The sequence below is a fragment of the Lipophrys pholis genome (genome assembly GCF_963383615.2).
Source record: "Lipophrys pholis genome assembly, chromosome: 19".
NCBI lineage: Eukaryota > Metazoa > Chordata > Actinopteri > Blenniiformes > Blenniidae > Lipophrys > Lipophrys pholis.
Genome location: NC_137647.1, coordinates 20137144 through 20157316, shown reverse-complemented (window position 1 = coordinate 20157316; position 20173 = coordinate 20137144). Strand labels below are relative to the sequence as shown.

Here is a 20173-nt window from a genome sequence, read left to right as displayed (position 1 = left end):
CTGTTTAATTGTTGTGCTGCTCTTGACTTAAAAAGAGTTTCTCTTCACCGGATGTTTTAAACTGGACTTTACTCCAAGAACCAGACCCTCAAATTCCTTTTTTCTTTATTGAAACAGCAGGTGAAAGTTCTTTAGGTAAAAGCCAGCTGTTCATCCAGGTTTGCGAGCCACAGTACCGTAAGTGTTTTGCTGCGAGGTGAGCTCTGCCATTGAGTTCCTGCACACCTGACAGGCACATCTTATACCCGGCCTTTCAGAGAGTTGAGCCGGCAGGTCATTTGTTTCACCTGATCCTTGTTGACGGTGGAGAGAGAGGCAGAAGCAGCTCACAGGCAGTTTGACAGAACAATCACTGCAAATGTATGGGCTTTCACTATTGTGTTACCCCATTAGGCCATAGAGCACAAGCATTTATTTAAATAAACATCTTAGAGATTGTTCTGTTATTACAGTTAATCACCAATTTTGTGAAGATATAACTAACCTGTGTTAACTTGTGGTTAGTTGGAGAAGCAAGGTGTGTAAGTGTGTTCGTGCCATTTGTAACATTAAAAACATATAAAACACATGTCATTATGTACTCCATCGTAGTCATGTCTGTCTTTCTCAATCTGTGAAAATGAAGAAGGAAAAAAATCAGCTTCCTTACTTTGCCTAATCATATCGGTAAGTCTGCACATTTATACTGCTCTCTCACCTCATTTTTATGTTTCTTTCTCTCCTTTCTTTAATCCTCCATATTTGTATATTTTTCCAGACGATGTGTTGCAAATTATATTCATTTTATTTATTTTTTTACAGGCACTCATCAGCGGTGACTGAGGAAACCAACCAAATGCTGCTGTCAACTACTCACTGTTTGCTCTTTCTTTCTCCCCTTCTTTTCCTTCTCCACGTAAACTGTTATTGTTCACATGGAAAATACTTGTTCTCAAGCTAAACTGTTCTGTGACACTGTTCTTGGTGGTATTTTAAATCAGCGTCTGAGGTTATGTTCCAAGTTCAGTAAAGCCTGTCACTGATGATTGTATTGAAGACCGTTTCTTCCAAATGTGGTAATGCAATACTGTCATTTCTGTACTACAAATGTTCTTTGTGTTACCAATCTTACAAAGTCTGCTGTACAAATGAGCACTTTGTAATAAACTACAGCAATGTATATATTCTCTCGTGTTCTACACCAGGGCTCTCAAACTAATTACAGGTCTGCATCTGAGTTTTATTCAAGGTCAGAGGTTAGGAAAGATTGGCTCTAACCAAAAAATTTGTAATGAATAAGTCTTTTCATTGAGCCGGCATGCAAAGAACCCCTATGTTGATGATAGAAACTGAGGTAAACACAGGTGAGACAGTTTGTTATTAAGTGAAATTTGTTATCAATTGAATAAGTTTAAAGTGAGAGCTCTGTACTGTTGGTTCTGGGAAACGGTGTTGGAGTGAGTGCTCAGCTCTGAGTTCTGGTTCTTGGTTCGTGAAAACTGCGTCAGAGTGAGCGCTCGCTGTACTGTCCACTCTATAATCTCCTCCTCTGAGTCCTCCACTAACTTTTCCTGCAACTTTTCTTCAGGTGAGCTCAGACACACGAACAGTGATTAGGTCTGGGTATTTGATAAGCCCTGCATACTTTGTTTTTAAATTTGTGAGGATTTATACGAATACAAATACAGCAGAACCCGCAGTTCTCCTACTGTCACATACTGGAGTCCAAATACTGTAATATACTGTCTAATAATTTACGGTGGATATGCTGTAAAATAAAATAAGCCAGTTATCCTACCATCATGCACTGTAATCCAAAAAACGGTATTATACTGCTAAACAAATTACAGTCGATGGGCTGTAAAATAACGACAACCCCGTTATCCTACCGTCAGTTACTGTCATTCAAAAAACAGTATTATACTGTTAAATAAGTTCCAGTAGATGCACTGTAAAATAACCACAACTGCCACCGTTATTTTACGGTCATATACCGTTATTCAAAATACGGTAATATACTGTTCAAATAAATAACAGGAGTTGTATCGTAAATTAACAGTAAAATACTGCTGCCAGTATTTTACTGTTATTTTACAGTGAAATTTGTTACAGTGCTCATTATCATCATCTTTGATTCCTTTGAAGTTATATTGTTACACATCAGCTGATCAAACGTTTCTGGCTGTCACACAGTCCATAGACAGCTACTGATAGACAAGATAATACGAGCGATCTCAATTACATTAGACAATATTTCTGCAAGTGCATCTCTACAATTTCAAGCACCGTTGGAGTATTTTCCATAGGAAATGAAGAGAACAACGGTACAACGTGGGGTTTTGACAAGAATCCTTGAGCTCCAAAGGGCTTTGACGAATGGTGCCAGCTCTTTCAAAACTGAGGCCATCGAAAACCGCAATATGGAAGACGACAATAAGAGAACACCGATACAACGTGGGGTTTCGACAAGAATCCTTGAGCTCCAAAGGGCTTTGACGAATGGTGCCAGCTTCTTCAAAACTGAGGCCACGGAAAACTGCAATATGGAAGACGACAATAAGAGAACACCGATACAGCGTGGGGTTTCGACAAGAATCCTTGAACTCAGAAAGGCTTTCACAAATGATGCCAGCTCTTCCAGATCTGAGACCACAGAAAACTGCAAGGACTTGCAGTGCTTCAACAATATGGAAGACGACATTAAGAAACTCACAAAAGAGAAGGAGGATTTGAGAGAGAGGAGAGAGATGCAGGAGAGGGAGGAGATTCAAGAGAGAGAGAGGCAGGAGAGAGCGAAGGAGATGCAAGAGTGGAGGGAGATTCTCTTTCAAGAGAAGAGGGAGGGACATGAGCGACTAAAGAGGGAGGCAAGAGAGTGGATTCTAAGAGAGTGGAGGGGAAGAGGGGAGAGGCAGAAGGAAGAGGAGGGAGAGGCTCCTGCTGCCTCTCCTGCAAGAGAGGAGGGAGAGGCTGGAGCAAGAGAGGAGGGAGAGGCTGGAGATACAGCAGTGGTGGGAGAGGCGGGAGGGCGAGAGGAGGGAGGGAGAGCGACGGGAGAGGGAGAGAGGGAGGGAGGCAAGAGAGCGAGAAGCAGGAGAAAGAGAGGAGGGAGGGCGAGAGGCAGGGACAAGCAGAAGCGAGAGAAGAGCGTGGGAGAGAGGCAGGAGAGAGGAGAGGGAGAGGCTGGAGAGAGAGAAGAGGGTGAGGCAGGAGCTCCAGGAGTGGTGACAGAGGCAAAACGGCGAGAGGAGGGAGGGAGAGAGACAGTCGAGGGAGAGAGGGAGAGAGGCAGGAGAGAGAGAGGAGCGAGGGAGGGGCAGGAGATACAGGAGTTGAGGGAGAGGCTGTTGCAAGAGAAGAAGGAGAGACACGAGAGACTAAAGAAGCAGGCCAGAGAGTGGACTGAAAGACAGAAGAGGGAAAGGAAGGACAGACAGAAGAGGGAGAAGCAGAAGAAAGAGCAGGGAGAGGCAGAAGCAAGAGGAGGGAGATGCAGGAGCCAGAGAGGAGGGAGAGGCTGGAGAGAGGGAGGAAGATAAGGCAGGAGATACTGGAGTGGAGGGGGAGATGAACTGTTCCATCATCTCATGAACATCTCTGCCACAAACATCTTCCTCCTTCACAAGGCACTTTGCAGCAACAAACAGGAGAAGCTCACATCACCCACAGGACTTTCCTGGAGGAGCTGCATGGTGCCACAGCCACCATCCCTCGTGTCCTGACAAACGCAACAGACCTCATATCCCCAAAAGACCAGAAAGGTCCAGCAAGTCATTACACGAAAGAGCAAAGCGTGTGATGACTTTTTTTTTTTTTTTTTTTTTTTTTTTTTTTTTTAATACGTTTATAAATATAAAGTTACTTCTTTATTGTGGAGAAGTCAAAGGTTGCTTCTCGTTATGCAACACAACAGACATTCTTACTGCAAACAAGGCGTCGCGCTGAGTAAACCTGACGCTGATTGGTCGAAACGATGTCAGCGCTATCCGACGAACGCTCTGATTGGTTCAGTTTTCCTGCCTCGTTATGTGGGCGGGGCTTCTTGAACGGGGAAGTGGACTTCTCGTTGAACTGGATCGTCCATTTCTTCACATGTCGGAGCAGAAAATCTGACACAATGTGGCTCATTGTGGCAGCTCTTGCTGTGGTTCTGGCCACGGTTATATTAAAATATGTCTTCCGCTCCTCCGGACCGAATCCCTTCGAGACGGACACTCGTGAACCGCTGAAGAAGAAGGTTTTCGACAAGAAGGAGAAAAACAAAGTGCTGAAGCAAGGTGAGTTAAAATGACCCTGTTCGCATCACATCACGTCAAACTTCACTTTTTCTCAGGAAAACTAGTTTGAAAATGACTGAAATTGTAGGCTGCTGAGTCATTTATAAAGTTAGTGACTTTGCAGGAAACTAAACATGTGATGTATTAGTATTATTTCATTGCCCGCTGCCAGGCAACGATGTGTCAAATATCAAAATATTATTATTCCGTCTTCTGCAAATCAATTAAAACAGTTTTAAAGTCTTTATTTTTTATTGCATTTCGTTAATTAATGTTGCTGAGTGTCATTTAATTTTCCTGTCCATGAGATGTAACTATAATAGCTGTAATTGAAGGTCAATACCATTCCCATGAATAGTGCTTCATGATTGAACCTCTTTATCTTTTAAACTTTGTCTTGATACGAACACAGTGGAACAGTCGCAAAACCCCCCAAATAGGAAAAATGCAGTTGCATTTAAAAGAAACAAACAAGAATTTTGGTGTTCATTTATAGTTTAATTATAACAGCGACATTTCCAAATGGTTTAGATTTATTGCACAGAAACTGGAATATTTTTACATTTTGAACCATTTTTAATGTTATGATTTATGATTTTACTTTGTGTGGTATGGAAATCAAAATATTTCACCAAATCAGATGTTTTTTTCTTTTTTAATCTCAACCGATGATTCGTTTCAGGCATTTGACATTTCAAACATGTGTGCAATCACATATGTACACCGACGTAGCTATATCTATATACTCCATATACACACATATGTATACACTCCTTATTGATGATATAAATAAATACATTTATATTTATATAAAGATATATTCAGACAAAATACATTAATACCTTAAGTAATTACATTACAATACATTTTATGGTTGAGTTTACGCACACATTCTTATAAACATACACGCATACATACATCTTATACCTAATTAAATGCCTGAAAAGGGGTAGGAAGAAGTAAAACTTATTTAATCCTACTCCTTCTCCAATATTGGATAGTGAAATTATATAGTTATCTTTCTGTATTGGAAAAAAAATATATATACAGTAAGAATGTCATCTGCTATAGAAGACATAATAAATATATACACACATACACTGTATACATATATGAACACACACACACACACACACACACACACACACACACACACACACACACACACACACACACACACACACACACACACAGAAGAAGATGTAGTAATGGAGTACTTATTTATTTATTTAGTAATTTTCTATCATCTGGATCAAGTCCTTTCACATGTTGTAAGTATTGTGCTGCTTTCCTGTCGCCGTCTTCAGGTTTCCTGACCAGTAAAGTACCAGACAACTTAGACGCCATCATCATTGGCAGCGGGATCGGCGGGCTTGGGCTCGCCGTGCTGCTCGCCAAAGTTGGAAAGAAGGTGTTGGTTCTGGAGCAGCACGATCGGGCCGGAGGATGCTGCCACACGTTCACGGAGAAGGGCTTCGAGTTCGATGTTGGTGAGTTGGATAGGCTGTGTATCCGCTTTCTTCGTACATCTGTCAGTTTTAGCAGACATAAAACCCTGCTGTGTTTTTTTTTTTTTTTTTCCTGCAGGAATCCACTACATTGGCGACCTGCTTGACCATAAGCCGTTCCGCTGCATGCTGGACCAGATGACTAATGGACAGCTGCAGTGGGAGCCTCTGGAGAACCCGTTCGACCAGGTTGTGTTGGGGCCGCCGGAAAACCGCCGGCAGTACCCCATCTACAGCGGCAGGACTCGCTTCCCCGAGGAGCTGAAAAAGTGTTTCCCCGGAGAGGAAAAGGCCATCGATGAGTACATGAGGCTGGTCAAGGTCGGTAACTTGCCTGCAACTACATCTTTAACACTGAAAATTGTCGATTCCCACCCCACTGTGATCACTGTCCAACATGCAGATGCCTTTACTCCCACTGCCCTACGTGTCCAAGAGTTGCACTTTAGCACAGATAATCATCACTATCCAGATTCCCGTTGATATTGTCACTGCTATTGCCTGACCGGCTGCCAAGTTAAAAGGTCAGAGTTACAGGCTTTAGCTGCAACAGCAGATTTTCTTTATCACACCGATAAGGAATTGCCACTTTATCTTTCCACCACTGCATCTTTTTTTCCCCAATGTGCGTTTCTTTTTATAGATCATGATTTGCAAGAATGTCGAAATGAAACAATCCAAACAGGAATAGTTAGTCATTTTTGTATTTTTTTAAAAGCTGATGCAACATTTCAGCTATTTTTAAGGACAATATTTCCACTTGCCAACAACTTGGGGCTACAATTCTTATCGTGGAGCAGGAGTCAGGATTTGGTATATCGCAATCGAGTGCAATACTAGAAACCAGTCCATCTGCATTTATTGTGTCATTTAGATGTAATTAAAAACTAAGTTATTGTAATTCCTTCACGAGTAACATCAGCCCCCCCCCCCAAACAGTTTCCTTAAGGCGCCTGACTATCAACAGTAACCCTGCCCCTCAAACAAAGAAGCCTTCATAAAAAAGAGAATTAGTACTTTTCCCCTTCAGTTGCTCGGTAGGAATACTACTAGGATTTAGCTATTTCCTCCAAAGAAGAACTCACTGACACGGGAAGGCAATTTTAACCTGTAAACAAGGTACTGATGGCTGAATTAAAGAAAACAATCTAATTATACATTAATGTTTCATAAAACAGGAATCAAAACACTGCCACTAAAAGCGATGTCAGAATTAGTGCTTGAGCAACCAGACTCAAGAAAGAAGGGAATCTATCTGCACTGAGTTTTACAGTTATAATATTCCACTTACTCCACTTCAGGTGTGTGTGTCCGTCTTCTGTAGCCGTCATGTGTGGCTGCCGTTTTCTCCTCAGAAATGTGGACGTGGTATTTGGCTCTTGGCTCTGTTGAAGCTTTGTCCCGCCCCCCTGGCCAAATTCCTGGCCTACTCCGGGCTCGCCAAGCATCTGTCCTTCTTCTTCAAAATGGCCCCCCGCAGCCTGACGGAGGTTGTCAATGAGCTGACGGACAACAAGGACCTCAGAGCCGTCTTCGCCTACATCTTTGGGACCTATGGTAGGACCCCGCGGCGGCCCGCCCGGCGCCCTTGCTCTTCGTCCCGCTGCAGGCTGCTCACAGGTTGTGTGTCCGTCTCCGATCCGCAGGAAACGCACCAAGAGACTCCAGCTTCGCCATGCACAGCCTGCTGACCACTCATTACCTGAACGGTGCCTGGTACCCGAAAGGCGGGGCGAGTGAGATCGCCTACCACATGATCCCCATCATCGAGCAGGCAGGGGGCGCTGTTTTGGTCCGAGCCCCTGTCAACCGCATCTTATTCAACGATGCCAAGGAGGCCTGTGGTGGGTGTGGCCACCTCGGATGCCGCGGTCGTCACGCTTCGCTGTATTCTTTCTAATGTTGCTGTTTTTTGTTTTTCTTTCCTCTGGTTTCAGGCGTGAGCGTCATGAAAGGCCAGGAGGAAGTACATATCCGTGCCCCGATGGTCATTTCCAACGCCGGCATCTTCAACACCTACCAGAAGCTGCTGCCCAAAGAGCTCCAGGCCATGCCAGGTGAGCAAAACCGCGACTGCAAGCTTTAAGCATTGTAAGTCCAGTCTGATGAGACTCACCTGACCCGCAGCGATCCAGAAACAGCTGGGCATGATGAAGTACGGCGAAGGTGGTCTGAGCATCTTCCTCGGTCTGAATGGCACCAAAGAGGAGCTGGGCCTGAAGGCGGACAACTACTGGATCTTCTCTGAAAACAACTTTGATGAGCTGTATGTTGTCCCGCTTTTACCTGCACCGAGCGGCTGATTGTGATTCCCGCCACGGCAAAAACACTAAATGTTGAAAAGCTTATGTGGACTGACCACTGGACTCCAGTGGAAGCGTGTCAGGTACACTTTGGGAAGAGCAGAGGCGTCAAACCTTTAAATAACAACGATTTAGTGCAAACAAGTATCAGTGCGTCCGACGCAGTCTTCCTCGCCAAAATAAAATCAAACAAGAAAAACTAAATACAGAAATAATACACGCTACTTTAAAAACTGAAGTAAAAATGCAATATAACACAATAAAATGTAATGCACCTTATTACAAAACCTGGTTTTATAGCCACAAAGGGTAAAGGTGTGTTCTGAGGCGGGATTTAAAAACTTATGACTGTAATTTTTTTAAGTATCTTAACAATCAGGATACATAACGAAATGCTGGTGCTGTGTTTCTGTAATACAACCACACAGACGTGCACAATATAAAGATTTGAACGGTCTCTCTTCATCGTGTAGTAACTTGTGTTTGTAAGAATTGTTTCTGCATGTGATCCAGATGATGGTATAGTAAAGGTACAGTTCTCTCCCAAACTGTTTCTTTGGAAACAAACAACCAAAAAGCCACAAAATGTTTCACACAATGTTTTCGACACTGTCAGCTTCAGCTTCGTGCTGTTAGGAATATAAATTCACCATGAACTTTGTTTTCTTTTGAAAGGGTGGAGGAATATTTGAATGGAGAGCGGGAGGAGTCTTGTAAAAAAATCCCCCTGCTCTTTGTGGCCTCCCCGTCGGCTAAAGATCCCACCTGGGAGGAGAGATCACCAGGTGGGTCCAACACTCTGACCCCGCGTCGGGCTTCTTGTTCAGCTTCTCCCCAACACCTCCTCTTCCCGTCACGTCAGGAAAGTCCACTCTGAGTCTGGTCAGCTTCGCCAACTATTCCTGGTTTGAGGAGTGGAAGGATGGAAAGGTGACCAACAGAGGTCCCGACTACAAAGAGCTGAAGCAGTCGTTCATCGACACGGCTGTTGGGGTGGTCCTGGACATTTTCCCCAAGATCACAAGAGACAAGGTGAAGACTTTTAATCCGTCCGCTGTACTCAGGAGCTGAATATTGTTTGTTTTGAAGAAGTTCAGTACGTGACAGTACATTATAACCAGAGTGCTGTATATTACAGGAAGTGTCCTGTTTTGTTTTACTTTGAGACGTGCAAATCTAATTCTGACTACTTCAGAGCATACAAAGGAAAACTAGGTTTTGTTGTACCAGAGGTCTGTAGTACGACGCTGGATTTTCTCTTATTGAGATAACTTCAAGGATTAACCCTGGGTTTTCCGTACTACGACGCTCGCTCACTCCTCACCGGGATAAATCACCCCTGTAGCTGAATGTACACTGAATGTCTAACCTGCTCCTGAGCAGGTTTATGTTCTGGATAAGAAGTCAAAGCTCCGCCCCCTGACCAATCAGATCTCATGGAAAATGACCCGCCCATTCTTAAATGATGGTGATTGGTACGCTGAGGGCAGAGGAGAGGAGAAATTAATTCAGAGCGATCTTTTTGACATGATAAAGTCAAAATTGTATTATTATTATTATTATTATTATTTTTTTTAATTATTATTATTATTATTATTATTATTATTATTAAGCCTTTTCACTTTTGTGACATCTTATGAACTAAAATAATTATGAAAATAATAATTTCAAGAATTGTTATAGCAAAATTCCACATAATTTATTAATATATATTTTTCAAATGTCAGAATGTGATGGATTTGATCATCTTGCCCAATTCTGAAACGTCAGATGGGCTAATTATTATTATTGTTGTTATTATTTAGCCTTTTTACTCTTTTGTGAGATCTTGTGAACTAATAGCCTGTTGTCTTTCTGCAGATCGAGTATGCCGATGCTGGCACCCCTATCACAAACACGCACTACATTGGCACCCCTAAAGGCGAGATCTACGGCGCGGATCACGGCGTCGCCCGGTTCACCCCCGAGCTGAACGCCACAGTTCGGCCTCAGACGCCCCTGAAGAACCTCTACCTGACAGGTCGGTGTGACGCCGCCTGAGCGCGCTGAGACCGAGAGGCAAGGCCGTCCTCTCACGCTCTGTGTGTGTGTGTGTGTGTGTGTGTGTGTGTGTGTGTGTGTGTGTGTGTGTGTGTGTGTGTGTGTTTTCCTCTCGCAGGTCAGGACGTGTTTCTGTGCGGCTTCGCCGGCGCCCTCGCCGGGGCGCTCTGCTGCGGCTCCGCCATCCTGGACCGCAACCTCCACCTGGACGCCATCGGACTGGCAAAGAGAACCAAATTCATGAACGATAAACTAAAAGGAGAGTAGCTGTTTAACGGCACTCAGGAACTGGAACGACGCTGCTGTGAGTCGGGCAGTTGGATCTAACGTCACTAACAATCCAATGACGCGTGAAGAAAGTGGAACGTGCTCATTGATGACGGCTGTTTTTTGACGCGATCCCTCACACTGTCGGGATTACGATGAACTTTTGTTGTTTGATGTGACATTTCATGCATTGGTGCCTTTTCATTTGCCTGACTATAGGTTGGATTGTAGTTTGTTACAGTTCAACCTCTTAACAGAACAAATAAAAGGTGTAAACATTAAAGTGCTTATGGCTCTACAGGTGTGGTTTTTTAAAGATTTCTCTCAAAAGGTGAACTATTGATTTGGCTCCTCAGCCATTTGTTTTAATGGAATGTCTGCGCTTCCTTTAAGAAACTACTTAAAAATCCAATCACCGCTTTACTATAAACACGCTCATTGTTTTTAGATAAATACTGAAATATGCCAATTAGATTAAAATGTGATACTGATTTAAAAAGGTTTTTAATAAAGTAGAGCCAGGCCCGTTCATCATGTCGGGATCCAGCACGGAGCCTCTGCTCGTGTTCCTGGAGATGATTCAGGAAACCAGCACAGAGTCTTCATGCAGCCCGTCAGCAGACAAACGGAAGAAACTCTGAAACCTTGGAGACGTTGACCTGGAGCTGAAAAGCAGCAGAGGACTCGGCATCATACGGCTGCACTGATGTGGTCTCTCGACGCTCTGACCTTGTCCATCCGTGTGAAGCTTCTGCACCTTCCTCTTCATTCATCCACCTTCTACACCGCTTCCTCCCGTTAAGCTTCACGAGCGTCTGGGTCCCGGCTAACTCTGGCTGAAGGCAGGCTGCACCCTGCACAGGTCCCCAGTCCATCGCAGGGCAAATGGGTTGACAGTTGCACCTTACATGCAAGTTTTTCAACTGGAAAGAAATCCAGGCACAGGCAGAACATGCAGACTCCAGAAGATTTCAGGCCCTGGTATTACAGAGTGCTCATGGCGACACCACCATGTGGCCAGAACATGGCCATGTGTCAGTGTTTTAAGATTTTTTTCCTCATTCTTGGCATAAGAAGTTCTTATTTTCCCTTGTTTTCTCCCGTGTGTTTTTATTTATGACCCTATTATTTATATATATATATATATATATATATATATATATATATATATATATATATATATATATATATATATATATATATATATATATATATATATATATATATTGCAAGTGCATACTTATACTGTATGTTTGCACAGATATATTATGATGTTACCAACATATTAACATTTTGCAAACGAGTGACAGAACTGCCATAATAGACATTGCACTATATAATGTGCATTCATGCTCAGCAAATTTCGATTTCTCATTCCAGCAAAATGTCTATATATTTAAGGTGCACCTTTGTTCAGGTAATGGTCATCAATATAAGCTGCTTGTAAACATTTGCACACAACTATGACGATTTACTTTCTCAGTCCTCAGGCAGATTACAGTGTAGTCGTGTTTGGTTTAGCAATATTTTGTTGTTGTTTGGGCCACATGTTTAGAGACATTTGTGTTTTATCTCTACACCTGAACGCAGCACGTGCTGACGGACAGCAGCTGGCCACGTGCTGCCCGGTGGGCTTTGCGAATGACAAATTCGAGCTTTCTGATTAGTTGGCGAATAAAAGGGGTGTGATTATTCCCCATCATTTCTGTCTGCTACTGACACGAGTGAAGACAGATCATCCTTGGGAAGAGGCCAGACCCCCAGAGATCCGTGAAGATAAATACAGGCAACACGTGGTTCATATTACAGGTACGTTTTTATCTCCACAGGTGAGAATTACCTGTTAAATAATAATAATAATAATCAATAACTCTCAAGGCTATTAGATACTTTGATTACCAAGCGTGCTGACTATAAAGTCACATCAGGGAGTTTACGTAAATTTGAGTTTGTTTTAATGTATTTTATTAAAAAAATAAATAAATAAAAGAGCCTTTTTCAGGAGGAAACGATGCTGCACATCGCCGAGGCCTCGCGCTACGAGCTGCTCGCCGAGTTGGGGAAAGGAACACATGGGAAGGTCTACAAGGCCCGGGAGGTCGGCGACAACCAGCGCCCCCTGGCGGTGAAGAAGTTCAACGTCCGTGGAGACACGTTCGAGACCGGGATCCCTGCGGTCATCCTCCGGGAGGTGGCGCTGCTGCGCAAGATGGGACAGTTTAACCACCCCAACATCGTCCAGTAGGCTCTGCTGCACAGTTAATCTGATGGTTTTCAAATGAGGGATTAACAATAGTACATTTATTTATCAACACGCACAATAAACTGCTCTGCAAATACATAATGAAAGACATGTATCCACGAATATTGTTTGATTAATGTACGTGATGATGTAGATGCCGCAGAATCGGTTCCAATAAGCACATCCTGAGTTTATTTTTCACTTGTAATTTAATTTAAAGGGTGTTTTCATTTTTTTCAATTGACTTCCAATATTTGTGTCATGAGTTTATGTACTTATTTGTTGATTTAAGTGTAAAAACAACACATAACAAAAGTTTTCGAATAGCTGAATAAAAGGGAGATGAAGGAAGATTATTTTTAGAGTTGCAGGGATTAATTTAATAATCAATTTATTAATTATTGAATTAACCGCAGACTATTTTGATAATCTATTAATTGTTTGATCTATTAATCTTGTAAAATCTAATAATTGTAAAGACTCACCTTTAATAAAGGGACTATAAAAATAAAAACTAGATTCTCTGATTTAAGCTTCTGAAATGTGAATATTTTCAGGTTTTTCAGTCCTCTTCGGACCGTTAACTGAATATTATTGTGTTTTGAACGTAACAAGACATTTGAGGGCGTCAACTTTGGCGTTGAAAAAACGGCGATCAACATTTTTCTCCCATTTTCTGATGTTTTACCGACAAAACCACTGATTAATAATCAATTAATTGAGAAAATAATGGACAGATTAATCAATGATTAACCATTAGTTGCAGCACTAACTAACATAAATACTCTGCCCCTTTATCTGGAATAATCATATTTCATTTAAAATTAAAAGTAAACGGCAAATAAACAAAACGACAGAAGTTCCAGAGGTCTAAATAGCCAACCTTGTTTATATCAGTTATAGTTCTCGGGGTAAAACATTTTAAAAGTTTTTACGACATGACGAAAATTCCCTAAACTAGTATTGACCTAATGCAGTACCCTCGAAAACATGTTGGCTTTGTGATGAATGAATGAATCTTACGTCCACTCTACAATTTAAAGCTCTCCTCTCATCTTCGATCGTCTCTCTTCCATTCCTTAACTTCCACTGTGAGTATTTTGTCATTTCGATGTCCGTCCCGCGTCTCCATGTGTCTTTGTGTGCCGTGCAGGCTGTTGGACACCTCCGTGGTTCCAGTGGGCAGAAGTCTGGACATCACTCTGGTGCTGGAGTACATCGACCAGGACTTGTCCACCTACCTCTCCAAAGTCCCCGCCTCCGGCCTCAGCCGCCACTCCATCAAGGTGCGAACTGGCAGCCTGGTCTTTATTTGACGTTAATTCCACGGTAGTAACGGCCGGCGTGCTCTCAGGACGTGATGCAGCAGCTGCTGCGAGGACTGGACTTCCTCCACACCAACCTGGTGCTGCACCGCGACTTGAAGCCGGAGAACGTGCTGGTCAGCAGCAGGGGGGAGGTGAAGATCGCAGACTTCGGACTGGCTCGGATCTACACCTTCAACATCGCCCTCACCCCGGGTGTACGTAAAGCAGCACCAGCTGCTCCGCCGCTCCTCTGATGAGCACTTTATCCCTCATTCTGAGGTCAAAACTCCTCTTTTCCCTCTTCTCCAACCCAGTCAGCTCTATGTGATATATTTCTATGTCTCAATAGCTCTACTTGTGTGCATGTTTATGTTTGGAATGAGATTAGTGAGTGCGTACTTCATTTTGTGTTTGCGTAAATCTGTGTGCGTATTCAGGCTGCAGACGTTTACCGTCATTGTGACGTCAACATGTCACAAGAAGCCGGACTGAACTGTAATAAATTACATTTAACGTTGCACTATTCAATGTGCTTTCAGTAGTGGAATTAACTAATTCAACAATTCTGATCCATTATCAGAACAAAATTCATTAAAATGAAGCACAAAGGAGAAATGAGCCACAACAGCAAAGTTACCAAACTGCTTGTGATCGTTGTGAAATCCTGACGTCTCCTGGTCTCATGATCTCATGGTCCTCGTGTGCATTAATACTAGAGAGGCTCATGTTACACATGCTACAATTTCAACATGGACGATATATTGATAATAAGTACTTTCGCCTTCCTGCAGTGACAGATTTATCCACGACTCTGGGTTTTCTTTGCCCCGGGTTTAGACTTGTCAGAGATCCTGGTCTGTAAAGTCTTAATAACACTAAGATGCACTGTAATCTGATTACTGACAACATGAAAGCACGTTGATAAGACCTGGTTTGAAGAGAAAACCTCAGTTTTACTGACTGAGAATAGCAGGTGATATATTCAATAAGTCTTTGTAGGTATGTCGACACGGAACATAATCTAATATGCACACACTACTCTGAGTTACATAAAGTCCTTATGACGATCTAAATCTGGAGAGAGAGTCTCGACACGAGGTGTTTTTGGGGACTGTGTCAGCCTCGTTCTTGTTCCTTGGTGGGCTCAGGTGGTGACGCTGTGGTACCGGGCTCCCGAGGTGCTGCTGAACTCCGGCTACATGTCCCCGGTGGACATGTGGAGCGTCGGCTGCATCTTCGCCGAGCTCTTCCTCTTGAGGTGAGGACGTTTCGGTCTGTGTTTGTAAGCGTGAACGTCGACCCGACGCTGCCGTGAATGTCTCTGATGGAACCTCGTCGTCGTCCCGCAGGCCGCTGTTCCAGGGATACACCGAGGTGCAGCAGCTGCAGAGAATCTTCCAGTGAGTGGAGGGAGGAGGGGTTAAATGTTTTTCCCCTGTAGTGCGTTTTGATTTCCCGGTTGTTCTGTGTGCTCCTTTGTTTTCCTCCTGATCAGGGTGATGGGTTTACCCAGCGAGGAGGACTGGCCCGAGGACACCGCCATCTCCTACTTCCTCTCCTGGCAACCCGAAGGCTCCGGCAGCAACCTGCTGCCCAACCTGCTGCCCAACCTGCTGCCAGAGGAGAACGACCTGCTGTCTGTGAGCACGTTTGTATTCGTGGTTTCACTTCATCTTAAATCTGGCAATCGAAGGTGCAAGTTGAGGTCATTTGACATTTTATAAATCAGTATCACTGCATGACAGTTACGGGGAAATTAGTGCTTCATTACAGTTTAACAAGGAGTTTAGTGATTATAACTACTTACTGTAATCAGTAGAAACCGGTTACTAAAACCATATAACAACATTATTTAGTTTATTTCCAGGTTAAAAATATACGCAAATACAATCATTTTTTCACTGGACAAGCTGCCATATTTGACTTAAGTCCTTGTTGTAGATGTACTTTAGAACTGTTTGACCCTCTGGTAGTGACGATCGAAAGTTTTGCCGCCTTCGTAATAATCAACAAACTTAGTGAGAAGTTATTAGTTTCACACGTATGAGGCAATAAACTCCAGGTCTGCAGCCTTTACGGCCAAAAGAGCCGTTTTTTGTGACTTTCCACCAAAATATATGTGAGGAGCCGAAAAACGCGTTTAACCTTTAAAATGAGGCAAACGCAGCTTAAAAAGTTTCAAATATAATTTTAATGTATAAACTGTATCTTCAGTTGCATTTTTGAAGTTTCAGTTACAATTCAGGATGGTAAATTTCTTTACAATTTTAGTTGTTTTTTTTAACTCATTTTAGCAGTTTTCATATTATTTTTTTTTATTCTTATTTTTTTTTTAGCCTTTTAAAAGCAATTTTGACATTTCACTCTATTAAACATTTTACTCTTATTTAAGCAGTTTTGCATGTGTTTTTTTTCCTCCCATTTTTATGATTTTTTTTAGGTTTTCTTTTTAAGCTGTTTTTGCATATTTTTTTTCTTTACCATTTCTAGTGGTTTTGGGTATTTTTCCCGTTTTAGTTGTTGTGACTTATATTAACATTTATTTATTTATTTATATATCTACTATTTCAGACACGTCAAAACCTGTGATCGCGCACGTACGCACACTGAAACACATATTCATACATGTACATATCCATGTATTGATGTAAGTTTATTTCGGACATGTGGGAACAACAAAAAAACAAAAAACAAACAAACATAACAGAGCAAAGTAGTATATATCCACATATACTGGAAATATTTAAACCCATTATCGATAATCTATATAGATAATTAAATTTGTATTTTATGAAATTATATTCACACTGATCTATGTCCAAGAATGCCCACACCTATACAGTCAAGTTTAGCTAAGAGATGAGACTCTGCTGATCAAATAAAATAAAAATAAGATAAAATGTTTGTTTACATGTATTTTTGTGAAAGTTTCATTGAGCCACTACAGATGAGCTAAAGAGCTACTTGTGGTTTTAGAGCCGCAGGTCGCAGACTCCTGCAATAAACCAAAGCCAGATCATGCTCACGTTTTCTTCAGCCGTTATTTACTAAAGTAAGTTTAGTAAACATTGCAGTGTCCTAATTTCCAGTCCAGAGGTGACATGATTGAAGCGGTGCCGAGCCTGTGATCACACAAAGCAGAAGCAGCAATTCCCTCTAAACTGTTGACAAAGGTGTGCCGTCTCCTCACCTGCAGCAATGTCTGGCGTTCAGACCGGGCCGTCGCATCTCCGCCGCCGAAGCCCTGGCCCATCCTTTCTTCCACTGCGCTGAAGACTGAAGAGGAAGAGAGAAGGAGGAAAACATCCACTGCTGCTGCTGCGAGTCTCCAGTCTGACCTCAGCCATGTTACTTAACCCACGTTTTGCCAGAATATTCTCTCTGCATTACTTTCTACTCTTCCTTCAAGAGAGGCTGCCATGGCACAAAAAGTTATAAAGGACAAAAGAGTTTTCGTTTCAGGACGGATTGCCTGTGTTGTTTCTGAATTTGTTGTATTTATGTTCGATTTAAAAAGTGTGAATTCCCACAAAGTGTCATTGGAACTTGAGATTTGTTTTTGCTTCGTTTTTTTCCCCTGAAAATCTGAGAAACACCGAGCACTTTGAAGTTGAAAAGTTTCTGTCAACGTGTGATTCAGGATGTAATTCTGATTTTCTATTTGTTTGTACGAGATATTTCTGTACTGGAGTTTCACTGTTCCACTGAGAAGCGTTTCTATAAATAAGTGTTTCTAACATACGTCCCTGCATTTGAATGTAACAGCATGTCCACTGCATGTGTGAACAGTTAAAGCCTCATAAACATGCCAGGATCATTTGACTTGCTGTTTCACGGTGTGAAAGGAAGGGGGCGCTGTTGAGTTAGGTTTGGCAACAAGACGTACCGTGGGGCTCCTCTGTCGGACACCTGTTTTTGTAGGACGATGTTTTGATCACGTAAACTAATAAAAAGTTATATTAAAGTTTAACATATATTTATTGTCATCAAGTAAATAGCAGTCCCAGATGCATATAATCACAAACAGTAATAATAATTAGATTTATATTGAAAATGGTATTTTTTGGATATATTTTAACTTTAGTGATTTTTTTTGGGTAATTTTATGGCAGTTCTAAATTCCTCATATAAAAGTGTTTAAGCTGAATGCAGTCAGTTGCTTTGTGATGGTTAATATGACAGTTAACAGTCGAGGTTCGGTCAGTAAAATGTAAGGTATAATAACTGGGGGGAATAATGTAAATTTGTACTCAGGCATACATACCTTTCATTGTACTAGTTTAATCAGTGCTACTGGTGTAAAACAAACCAACGCTTAGTGGAATACATAGTGTAAACTGAATTGTACTTAAGTATGATATCAAAAATAAGCTTGATTATTAATATGACAGTAATAGGAATAGAATTCGTTCCTTCTCCCCTGATATGTCTTCAAGATGGACTTACCCAAGGACGTTTGAGATCATTAGTTGATCTTTTTTCTGTACTGTAAATTAACTGTCACATTTTCCAATACACTACACTATATAATGAATCGGTCGTCACCGGTTGACATGACATCAAATGACCTCGAGACTTCTTTAAAACGCGTAAAACCACCAGCTCGACGGCAGACGCGTCTTTCTGTGTGACATATCGACTGCTGCCTGCTGTACACTGCCAGGGGCGCGTCCCAGGGGTTTGTCCATCTATTTATACACTCCCCCCTTAATACGGCGAACCACCCGCAGCTGCGAGCGCGTGTGACTACATTTGGAGCGAGTGGCGGCAGTGAAAGCTCGGCGGGGAGGGACCGCAGGTCCCCGGACACTGAGGGAGGTGCACGGCGCGCGCTGCATGTAAGTAAATATAAAATACCTCATTTCTTTTAAAAATGAATAATTCTTTCCCCCCAAGGGAACACGGTAAAAGGTGGATCTTTGTGACGTGTTCTTCTCACAGTTGTTTTAGTGAACAACTTGTTGCGGTTGCGCACCCGCTGCTGTGGATCCTGTGCAGTTCCGGCTGCGCACTGGGTACTAAACATTGTGGATATAGTGGACGTTCAATTACTTTGTGCTCCCTACGAGTTAAAATACTCATTTAGACGTGTCAAGTATTTATTTCTTTATTTTTTAACAGAATTGATTGGTAATTTGTTTTTCGGGGTGTTTTTACGCACACATTACGCACGAAGTCACTTGAATTATTTACCAGCAACGCTCCTGTAACACTTACTTTGTGTTGTTTCAACTTGCCTCAAATAATTTCAGCATTATTTAATTGACCAATTGTGAAGGTGTTTACTTTAGGCACCTGTCAGACATTCAGATATCCTTTTAAATATCTTCTTGGACAAATTAATGGGGATTTATCTTTTAAAAATAGAGCAGACATCCGTTAACGTATAGCTCACTTACAGCTCATGGGTGGATTATGGTGGGAGCATAACAAGGCTGACAGAAAGCCTCTCTCCCCCTCAGCCCTGCAGCCACATGTCACTAATGCACCAGCAGACATCAGTTAAAAGGTCTGGAGATGCTGATGTCAATTAAAAACGGCCATGTTTCACTCCTGCACGATGCAATGCAGGGCTGTGTAAAACTATCCACATTCATGATTTATTATGTACACGACTCCATTAGAGTCATGCAGTAAAGGCCTCTGAGAATTTGTCCTTGAATTATGGCGATCCATGGGGGGCTTTAGTGCAGGTAGCACGGCAGGACAGGTGTAATTGGGTGAAGGCTTATTCTTGGCAGGACTTTAATCTGGTTTACTGCGCTACTGCTAGACACCGAGTCCCTGCAGTTGCATAATGTGTACTTTTACTACAATTAAAACTCTAAAATGATTGTAGGAAACTTAAGTTTTCAGGAGAAACACACTTGGCACATGTCTGTGATGCCATGGCTTTAGGTGAGATTAGGAAGGTCAGGGATGTCAGTCTGGAACCCATCCCTCAAATCACCAAGTTTCCCCCTTTTGTTTACTTCCTTAGACTCTTTGTTCAAATGTAATTTTACAATTGCTTTTATGATCCCTGACAGGAGGTAGAACATTGGTCCTGTGTGCTCAGCCTGCAGCTTTATGTCAACTAGTGTGGCAGGATTAGAAGCCCATGATCCCTCGTTGAGCCTCGATGGCATTTCTCCTTCTAATCAACAATCCTCCAGCTTGTCACATGACTTTTGCTCTTTGCACAAGCGTGGCCACACTTAACCCACTCAAAACATGAAGAAGTGTGGCGTGGGTGAGATTAGATTGTTGT

The 20173-nt window shown here is 42.3% G+C and overlaps 3 protein-coding genes across 7 annotated transcripts in view; all 3 read left to right on the top strand.

Moving 5' to 3' along the window:
* The first annotated feature begins 4011 nt into the window (after positions 1-4011).
* On the top strand, positions 4012-10671 carry retsat.2 (retinol saturase, tandem duplicate 2). Its single transcript, XM_080488866.1, has 11 exons — positions 4012-4256; positions 5564-5746; positions 5844-6085; positions 7120-7321; positions 7411-7608; positions 7702-7821; positions 7892-8030; positions 8743-8852; positions 8930-9099; positions 9928-10087; positions 10226-10671. Exons 1-11 carry the CDS (start codon positions 4097-4099, stop codon positions 10372-10374), a joined length of 1833 nt encoding a protein of 610 aa, XP_080344992.1. The 5' UTR covers positions 4012-4096; the 3' UTR covers positions 10375-10671.
* A 1714-nt stretch (positions 10672-12385) lies between these two features.
* Positions 12386-17203, top strand: cdk21 (cyclin-dependent kinase 21; the record flags this gene model as incomplete). The annotated part of the gene is made up of 7 exons (XM_080487252.1): positions 12386-12615; positions 13770-13902; positions 13971-14138; positions 15072-15181; positions 15273-15323; positions 15419-15563; positions 17120-17203. The coding sequence occupies 7 exons, from the start codon at positions 12386-12388 to the stop codon at positions 17201-17203; spliced, it is 921 nt and encodes a 306-aa protein (XP_080343378.1).
* A 1454-nt stretch (positions 17204-18657) lies between these two features.
* svilc (supervillin c) overlaps positions 18658-20173 on the top strand; it is a 37740-nt gene continuing 36224 nt past the window's right edge. For 4 of the 5 annotated variants that reach the window (XM_080487945.1, XM_080487943.1, XM_080487944.1 and 1 more), the window contains exon 1: positions 18658-18761. The gene's annotated coding sequence lies outside the window, so the exon portion shown is untranslated. The remainder of the gene's footprint in view (positions 18762-20173) is intronic. The other variant, XM_080487947.1, reaches the window with a different exon arrangement.